Source organism: Rhipicephalus microplus, chromosome 1, assembly GCF_043290135.1.
Source record: "Rhipicephalus microplus isolate Deutch F79 chromosome 1, USDA_Rmic, whole genome shotgun sequence".
In the NCBI taxonomy this organism is placed as follows: domain Eukaryota; kingdom Metazoa; phylum Arthropoda; class Arachnida; order Ixodida; family Ixodidae; genus Rhipicephalus; species Rhipicephalus microplus.
The window spans coordinates 155136400-155146168 of record NC_134700.1 but is presented as its reverse complement, the minus strand read 5'-3'; the positions used below and the strand labels follow the sequence as shown (position 1 = coordinate 155146168).

Genomic DNA, 9769 nt, shown 5'->3' with positions numbered 1-9769 from the left:
ATCGCACATGTGGTGCTCCGCTTATCTTAAGGTGAATTCTAACCGACTCACCTAACTGTTTGTCTCACTGATAAATGACCTATGCAGCTGCAAACCAATGGAGCAGATGAGCAACAATTGGTGTTGAAGATGCAGTGAGAAGCTTCGCCATAATAGCATAACTGCGACCTTAAATGCGTACATTTTTAGCAGAAAACTTATAGTTAGGTACCGGTGGCTATTTCATTACGTAATGCTGCAGTGAATCACCGGAAACAGTCACGTTTATGTAGGTATATTACACATGCGAGCACATATTAGTATACAGCATCAGCTTTCGGGTAGTCTAGGTCCATTGTTTTTGCATATTTAGTAACTTCAATAACATGTTTTGACAATGAAATAAAATTTCTTTAACCTGATGTTATATAACGTAACTGGGGCTGCAATAAAGAGGCGTCTCTTTTTGTTAGAGCTCTCTGCGATTGGTCTTCTATAGTTTCGCTAATGACAGGTCCAGTATCATGGTTGGCAGAGTTATTGTTTAGCGAACGTTTCTACGTAAACTTTATTTCTGAACTCGAGGGCGGAACGCTTGCTTATCCTGTAATCTTCCAACATATATAAGATTATAAAACTCATTTTCACGTCATTTAGTGCCGTAAACATCACTCTTTTTTTTTTCTTTGCTGCCAGAAACTTCTAAAAGCCAAAACTCAATCCGCCACCCCTCTTCCTGCTCTGTCACGTAGCATATACCCATATCAAATAAAGTCAGCCGTCGAAACAAGCCACGCCACTTTTGGAACCCGACCGATCCCTGCACGACAACTGACGCCGATTTGTACAAATGTATGCGCGTTCGAAGGTGCGCCCACGCGTCGTCATCGTATATAGTATTGCCGGCGGCGGGAGATCCTCGGCCCACGCGATTCCTTGGCGCAAGAAATCGCGCGCGTGTGTACTTGCTTGCGTCCACCCGTTCGCATAATACATGTACAGTTTGTGCTGCGTACACATGCAGAGTGTGTGCTCCGCGCGTAGGCCTACCCCTCTCTCGACACTTGCCCGCTGATCTTTGAGGCGAGCGTCGGGGTGTTCGTGTCATGGCCGGCCCCCCTGTACGTCGCAAGTACAGTTCCGGTCGACCGAGGGTCTGTCTTTTCTCCCGAGTTCTCTCACTCTCCATAGCACTCTCTCCCACGTGTATATACGGCATCACCACATCGGTGAGATGTTGTCACGTTGAGTTAACCTCTTTTTCTCTCTTTACTTATTTTATTTCGGGCTTCTGCCAGAATACGAAAGCGGAGAGAAACGTGCGCCACGCCTGCAAGAGGAAAGACGGTGACGCGCGACTGCCCGAAGCTGCAAGCGGAGTAGGAAGTTGTTCGATCGCAGGGAAACACCCGGACCCTGCTAAGCGCATGCATGAGTGAGTTACTACGGGTTCGACCTTTTCCGAACGTGGTACACCATCGTGATGCAGCTCTGAGAAAGACGTTTCGGCTCTCGGCGCGGGCGTCTTGAGCAGCGTCACTTCTCATCCTATACCGGCGTTGACATTGAAACAGCGATTGACACTGAAAAGCGACCCGGGCGACGTGGTTTGTGAGTAATATTCGATTTTGTAAACAAAACACATTTTTCGAGTGCAGTCAGTGGTCACAGTAAAACGTGGCAGCATTAACCATTGTTATCAGCATAAATTGTGCTTCCGAGAAAAAAATAACGTCACGTCAACTGCCCATACCTAGTCCATCTTGACAACTTCATATTCTTTTCACTTAATGAATTCCATCACACGGTCATGTCGTGCTGAAGTGAACTTCCCTTATCGTTACACCGTTCTCGAGCTTTCGTAAGCCCCATGCTAATTTCTTTGAGTCCCCGTGTTGATATCCTTGAGTCATTGTATTGCCTGACTTGCCCAGTGGCTGTGTTAATCATCATAATCAGCGTATATATCATGTTTTCTACAGAGCAATGTCCTGTCATAGTTATCAACGGCTAGTGATAATCGACCCCTACATCTTGCGCAGGCTTTCTACACTATATGCCTTTATACTTCGTTGTTTCATTAGCCTATACCTATCAGCTTTACTTCGTTGCATCTCCCTTATACCCGCGACGCACATACTGTTGCTCTTGTACACCATCTTTTCATTTCACTACGCCATTCATTACATGACATGTGCTGCTTTATTGTTTAATCTCCCCTAAGATATCTGCTATCCAAATTTGTTCTGCGGCCGATATCCTGCCTCCAAAGCGTTGCGTCCATCATCCCTCGTTGCAATGTCCTCCATTTTTTCAAGTAATTTTTATCATCCTCCAAGTTTTTCTCTACATGCGCAAGCACCATTACAAGGGTACACTCTTTTCGATATTCAGAATATTTGTCAAGTATGAGGCTGATGGCGGTAATAAAACTCGCGTGCGTTATTTTTGCGCTTATACATACCATATCGACTCGAATGTAACGTGAGACTCGAATGTAACGTGAGTGTTTGTCCAGTTTTTTGCCGCCTTGTGTTGGAATGTAATACCAAAATACTAATATTTTTACTATTTTCTCTTCCTGGATGCACCTCTCGCGTTACGATTCTGGTCCCATTACTGTCGAGCAAATACAGTACATTTTCAACCATTTCTCTCGCACAGATTGCGAGGTTCTTTCGCCGACGAGATGTGCGGTTCACTTCAGCGACTTCTACAGATATACCGTGTCAGGCGCGGACGGTACAGCCTTTCGGGCAGACCGCATTCTTGTAGAATGAACAGACCGTAATTGATACTGACGGATATGCGACACGACACGAGCTAGGCCCGTCGTTTTTTACGGGAACAAAAGAGCGCCAGAATATTGCCTTTCGGGGGATCATGCTCGTTTTCGTGCGATACGAGTATACGTGAATTTTTTTTTTCACTCCTATGCTTCAAGTTTTCATATGATACAGTATAAAGGGGGGCTTCAGCGATATATTTGCTATTCAATGTCACCACTTTTATGAAGCATTTCAATGCGTTAAGGATGGCTACTTCTCCCCCCCCCCCTGCTTTTTATCGGTGGCGTGCTTTTATTGCGCGCCTGTAGCAGTGGAATGCGTATATATTTCGTAGACGTCGTTATTGCCTAGATGCCACACTCTCGAGGCTACAAACAAACAAACAAGACTACATTTTCTTCCACTTACATGATCGTGTTTCTTTACTCGAAGCGAGCGTTTACGCCTTTGCTGAATTTATAGTCCAGCCTCTGACAGCACTGAAAGTCTGTGCACGAGAGCGACGATAAAGGCTGAACGGTTTTTCCTTCATTTCTGTTTGTTTTCCTTTGTATAGTAATCGTGGACATGCAAGAGTGAGACACGGAAGAGAGAGAGAGAGAGTGTGTGTGTGTGTGTGTGTGTGTGTGTGTGTGTGTGTGTGTGTGTGTGTGTGTGTGTGTGTGTGTGTGTGTGTGTGTGTGTGTGTGTGTGTGTGTGTGTGTGTGTGTGTGTGTGTGTGTGTGTTTCACCAACGTAATAAAGCACAAAGTGGCCCAGCAATCTCGAGCACCATACGAAAGAGCTGAATAGGGGGTCAAGAATTTAAATGAAAATAAATGTGGGATAAACACTAACAACAAAGTAAATCTCGTTTAGTAAGTGCGTAGTGGTACGTTCTCATTACTTACTTCGGTCCTCCGAACTAAAATGTTCTCCTTTCCATTTCGGTCACAACTATGCGACGGATTGCAAAATACACCAGCGCAACTACGCGTTAGTTGACGGTTAATCTGCGAACGCGATCCGACGACTGGCACATGTCTCAGAAACCCTTTTTTCAATTATTACACTTGAAATTTGCTGTGCAAGGGCATTTTTTGTTAAACAGCTTCGTTGTCTGCGCATCCTATACGATTGGTAATGCCCATTTTATTGACTGATGCGAGCACCCAGGGTTGTGAACGAAAGGAAGTATCTATTATTAGTGTATATTAGTGTATACAGCCTATAGATGCAAAGCGTTTGATATCCTAGTCACCGTCTGTCAAACTTCTTCATTCTACTTTTCTTTTTGCGATATATAGCTTCTTCGCCGCTACATAAAGAATGTTGAGGATCTTTGTTTATATCAGGATTTAATTCTAGGTAATATATGGCGTGGCAATATCGAGGAGAATAAACTGTTATATTTCATTCCCCTGCCGCACGATTCGGAGCCGATCCGCCGTGGTGGGTCGAGGTGCACCTCTAGAATCAAATCAAACAACTTCATACAATTTATTGTAGGTACTTGCCATAGAAAAGCAGCCACTAGAGAATCTGGACTAACCGTAAATTTGTACGCCTTGTTTTCGCAATTCCTGGGTACCCGTAGCTTCTCCTTAGTATTGCATAATGATAGAAAATTGGGCGAGCTGGATTGAGTACGTGGCTAAATTCATGACATAAATTCGTTTTGTGTCCCTTATGTGACCATATATTTTATTTATTTTTCAATTTTAGGAGAGCAACATAAAAGTACAGCTGCCTAATTCTTGGCCGATAGGGTAAGTGCCATGTTTTAGGAACGTCATCATCGTCCTATTGTCTTTCTTACTATAATTTGATAGCATTACACTAGGTTAAGCACACAAGGCTGTCTGCTCTGCTGTATTAGCTTACAAAACGGAAGAAAAAACATTACCATGTTCGTATATTTTTATTTATTCCCATTATTGGCTCCAAACTCGTCACGATATCTGTCGTATTTCCTTCGATAGTCTGACCGTTTGCTCATTCAGCCTTTTCGCCGGTTATTTATGTGTTTTTTGTCTGAAGTTAAGTTATATATTTTTAGATTCATAGCCCTTTATTCTAAAGATTCTGCCCCCCCCCCTCCCCGGTTGTTGGCCTATCCCCATTTGTTGGGGAGCGCCATCAAAGAAAATCATCATCATCATCAAATCCCACCCGAACGACTTGGGTGCTCCTCCCCCGCTTTATGTGCCTTTGCAGGGTCCATCTGTCCCCACCAGTGCTTACATCGCCACCGCCGACGGCATGACCTCGCGAGCGACCAGCAACGGTAAGTCACCACAAAACTAAAAAAAATGGTAGGTAACGTACGAAAGGCACGCTATGTATGCACATACCTGCGTCAGAAAATACATTTCCTCCAAAAAGCCTCGATTGTTGCACCACTAGGTGCATCATTGTGAAATTGTTGAGTGAAACAGAAGATAGTACGGAAATAAATGTTGTGGACAGGGTCCATCCTGTCAGCAACGTTCGCCAAAAGAAAGCGCTTTCATGCGCAATAGAAGAGACAATAGTGGGAGTACCATTCGGCAATGTCACAAGCATTTTGTTCCTTGTGGAGCCGCGGGCCACGTGTTTAAGGTCGCTGATATAGGCTACAGCCTTCTTTGGTAACAGTGAACAGCGTATAGTGTTCTTGCATGCACGAAGACGCGTCTCTATGCGCTGCACGCGGAATACGGCGCCGAGAATATCCTTGACAGCCAAGATTTTCTTCAAAAGGCGCTTGCTGTAAAATTGCAATGTTGAATGACCTTCAACGTACCACTTCGAGATACTGTTCACTCTGTTCCGCAGAAAACGAGCGCTACGAAGAGACGATAATTTGTTGAACAGACACTGCCAATTGAGCCGAAAGCCTCAGCAAGTGGACCTGTCTCCACAGCAGTGTAAGCTCATTCAAGGTTTTCGAAACACTGGTCAATATCACCATATAAAGCTCAAGCATGATATCCCCTAACGTTGACGTTGAACAAGGTGGTATCTCAATGCCTCTCTGTACTAGTTTATTTTCCCTGTTTCTGTCTCTCTCCATGCGAAATAAAAGTGGCGTCCACGCAGTGATCAGCGCTACCGAGAGGAAACGTCGAGCGGTAGTTAAGTTCTCTACAGTTCAGGAAAACCTCACACTGCATGTCGCCACGCCGAGTAGACATAGCATGCCCTCTTTTGTCATCACAGCACTGCATGCCTGAACATTGTGAATTTGCGATGTAAACGAGGTTCAACGTTATACTCCTAGTAAATGAGTTCGACGAATGTTTTGATGCATTATAACTGTGATGAAGTGCGTGTGAGACGTGACCACCTGCACAGCTTTATAATCAGGTCAAACTTTGCATCTGCATGAAGCGTTTCCACTCAAAAGTTCGACGAAATTTCGAGGTATCATGAGGAGCATGCAGACGCGGTCACTGCAGCAAATAAAGGTGAAAACACGGAGACGTCTGGGGACCTGCACAGGTTTGCTGATCACACCTGATCACACCTGTTATCAAAGTAGCCGTACGGGTCTGAAAACGTCTCAGTGTCTTGTCAATGACTTGGTCATTGACCGCATCTGCATGCATCCTCATGAAAGGTCTCTGTATACATAAACAATAGATCCATACAAAAGAACCTGAAACCTCGATCGCCTCTCTTCTTTGAGGCATATGTGATGCCACATATCGGCATATTAACTCTGCTATCGAAACCGCAATCCGAATAAGGTATCTCGATCCACGCGGATACCCAAAGCGTGTTTCGTTCATATGAGACACTAAACGTTTCGTGCGTTTGGCATTTCGCAGAATCCTCCATGGACGAGGTCGAGGAAGTGTTTCGAGTACTGCGCGGCCAGGAGCGCGTGGTGGGCGTCATAGCGACCACGTCGGACGGGGCGCCGATCAAGTCGACGCTCGAGGACAAAGGCAAGACCGGCCGGTACGCGCAGCTGGCGGCGGGCCTGTGCGACCAGGCCAGGAGCTCCATGAGCGACGCGGGCCCCGGCGAGGAGCCGACGTTCCTGAAGATGAAGACCCGTCACCACGAGGTCGTCATCTCGCCCAGCAAGAGGTACACGCTCATCGTGCTTACCGAGGTCCCGCAGCCATCCCCCGAGGTCGGGCAGTGAGCGGCTCGTCGACTTTTCCTCGTGCGGTGGTTGGGAAATGTGTAGCACTCGTGTGAGGTCTGAAGATACCTCCAACGAAATTTGACGAACACGTTACTTCGGGAAAGTGCGCGATTGGAGACAACGCTTTGTAAATTGTCACGAAACAGCATTCTATAGATGACTCGGCAGATTGTGTTTAAACCTACACCCGAAAGAACGCACAAATTGCAAAGAAAGAAATGAAAATCCCAAGTGCAGCTTTTGGGGAGTTGACTGTAACATATGTTTTCTGTGTGGTGACACAGCAGTATACATCTGGCACCATTGGAGTGGTCGAAACGCAGTTGCGACGAATACGCTTAAAATTACGAACCATCCGAAGAAGCCCGCTCAATGAGTGGCCACGGCATTGTGTAGGTGGCGAGCACACGTGCGCATCAGTAAATGACGACTAGAGTGAGATACTAATAACATTTCAAGTGAGATTTCAACATATTGCAAGCGTCGTATAGCCCGTTGCGAGATCTATAAAGGTTACGCTGTATACGGTTTATACGGAGACACATCTGTTGCACGTGCCCCCCTCATGCTGTATCCGCAATCGAGAAATCCGAAGCTTAGGGGAAGTGAGAAGTCCGAGAGCGATGTGATTGGATGGTACGTTTGGGTATCAGCACAATTCGCATTCTATTGCATAAAGAAACACAGTAGTTAGTCAGAGTCACATGTTTGCGAGGGCGTTCAAGTAGGGCTCACAGTCGCACAAAAACCAGACATTTTAACACTTACATACAATGTCGTTCGTACTTAACGTGAAAGGTGTGGGAAAATCCTGATATGGTATTTTTTTATCGTTTATCATTAATGCTTGTTTCAAAATGCCGGACCTTTTGCAGCCGACAACATCTAGGCGTTACGAATGACCCAGGTTTGTTGACGATGACCAACAATAAAGCCGAAATATTTGCGTTGCTCATAAATGAAACAGACACTGCACGCTTTGTTGTTCACAGCTCAAACAAGAATAGCGCCCACACATCTGCCATATCTTGCGTTGTCCCCGCATCCCTTGTGAGAAAGCAGCGAAATATCAAATATCAGGTGCGCGCCAGGTACAAGCACCTGCGTGGTACCGAGGGCAAATCATACTCGTAGAAACGAGTGCTACAGTAAATAAAGTATTCACAACTGTAACACTTGGTCAATAATATTTGAATATCTAAATTGTTTATAGATTACCTTAAGAAAAGCATCATTCGTGAACGACACACGCAAGTAAGACAATTTAACTGACAGTTCGACGGCGGGACCAGCTCTCGCTGGAGTGGTCGAAACGCTTCATTGTAACAGCAAAACTGTGTCGGCTATCCATAACTTACATGCCGTATCACAATTCATAAAAGAGCATTTGCAGAAGAAATTGGGCAAGCCCCACTACTCACTGACACGTCAAAAATGAAGGCGGCAACACTTTTAGCTAAAGCGTACTAGAACCATCTACTTCTGGCTCAACATCATCTCAACAAAAAAGGGGAAAAAATCTTTTGTTGTCATAAAGCAGTGGACCAGTAAAAATTAAAAGTGCATCAGCTAGCCAAGGAAACAGGCATGTGCCACTGCGCGGCCTGTCAAAACACTATCATCATCGTAAAAGTGTGTACAATATACAGTCGCTTCAAGTCACTGAGGAAACACATTCTTAAAGCGGCTTTTAATCGAATTAGATTGGGTTTCACTATTTCTAATATTCTCTCCTCGGGAACCTCCTCATTATGTCATTGTCATCGGAATATCTCTTCGGCTGTACAAAAATTCTTAAACAAATCAAGGCGGTTTTGATTGCAAATCTCTCGATTCGTAAAATTTGATTTCTTCTAGCCATGTTGAAATTCATTAGATTTAAAAGTAATATGTGATCCGCTACCTAAATAATCGTTTCGTGGCCAATCCCCCAGAATGGGTGTGAGCCATTTGCTTAGGCCATCATCATCATCATCATCATCATTATCATCATTATCATCATCACACCACCATCATCATCATCTTGTGTATATCGCACTACCCACAGCTTCTCCTGAAAATGGAGACTGCATCCGTTGGAGCAACAAATGGCTACGAAGCGACGATAGTGAGCCGGAGACCCCAAGTGCAAACAACAAGAGAATACCGTAAGAAACGGGAATGGCACACATGCGGCTGCGAGATGACCTCGAAGCGACGGAGGGCCTGCTCCAATGACGTGGCCTTGTCGTGTTCGTGACTGCTTGTGGTTTAACTCGAACATTTCCGCGCTGGAAATCGAAAGAGTAGAAACCATCGTCGAGTCTCCTCAAGTCACACTGTGGGGTCCAGCGATGTTCAAAATTGAGGACTGTGGCACAAGTGGCGTTATAAAACAAAAAAGTGCTGTAGCACTTTGGTCTTTCCTGAAAGATATAAAGGCGAGAGCATTCTCACTTTCATCAGCCCTCCACGGAAGCATTTCTGGAAGCTTCTTTTGCCACGGGGTGTGTGGTCGTTCATGGGGGTTTTTGTTTGCCAGTAGTAAAATTTCCCAATATCACGTATACACCCAGTCGTACTTCTTCAGCCGGAAAAATAACACACAAGTAAAAAATCGCGACGATCAAACCGTTTATTTCCATAATTGGCGATGAATGAAGTTCACATTTCTGCGATTCGGAGCTCCAATACGCCATAGAAAGAAGATTTCATTCAGAAGAACTTTGGCAACAACTTTTACAACCAGAACTGGTGCTGCTTAACGATTCGCTCCAGACGAGTATCATCGCGAAATCATTTGCATCATTTCCCACATTGCAAAGCCTGAGTAATTACCCAAACAGACGACCAGCAGTATTGCTGGCGCCAGATACATAGGTATAACACAGAACGCACAAGTGAT

The 9769-nt window shown here is 45.0% G+C and overlaps 1 protein-coding gene across 1 annotated transcript; it reads left to right on the top strand.

The window, feature by feature from the left end:
- Positions 1-1453: 1453 nt before the first annotated feature.
- Positions 1454-7143, top strand: LOC119178268 (dynein light chain roadblock-type 1). The gene is made up of 4 exons (XM_075871352.1): positions 1454-1590; positions 4473-4516; positions 4965-5034; positions 6560-7143. Exons 3-4 carry the CDS (start codon positions 5010-5012, stop codon positions 6880-6882), a joined length of 348 nt encoding a protein of 115 aa, XP_075727467.1. The 5' UTR covers positions 1454-1590; positions 4473-4516; positions 4965-5009; the 3' UTR covers positions 6883-7143.
- Positions 7144-9769: the final 2626 nt, after the last annotated feature.

What these genes read in the sequence shown, in the direction of transcription:
- LOC119178268 (XM_075871352.1), top strand. Translation starts at nt 5,010, where the DNA reads ATGACCTCGCGAGCGACCAGCAACG. An exon ending in CTCGCGAGCGACCAGCAACG is followed by an intron (nt 5,035 to 6,559) that starts GTAAGTCACCAC and finishes GGCATTTCGCAG; the next exon opens with AATCCTCCATGGACGAGGTC.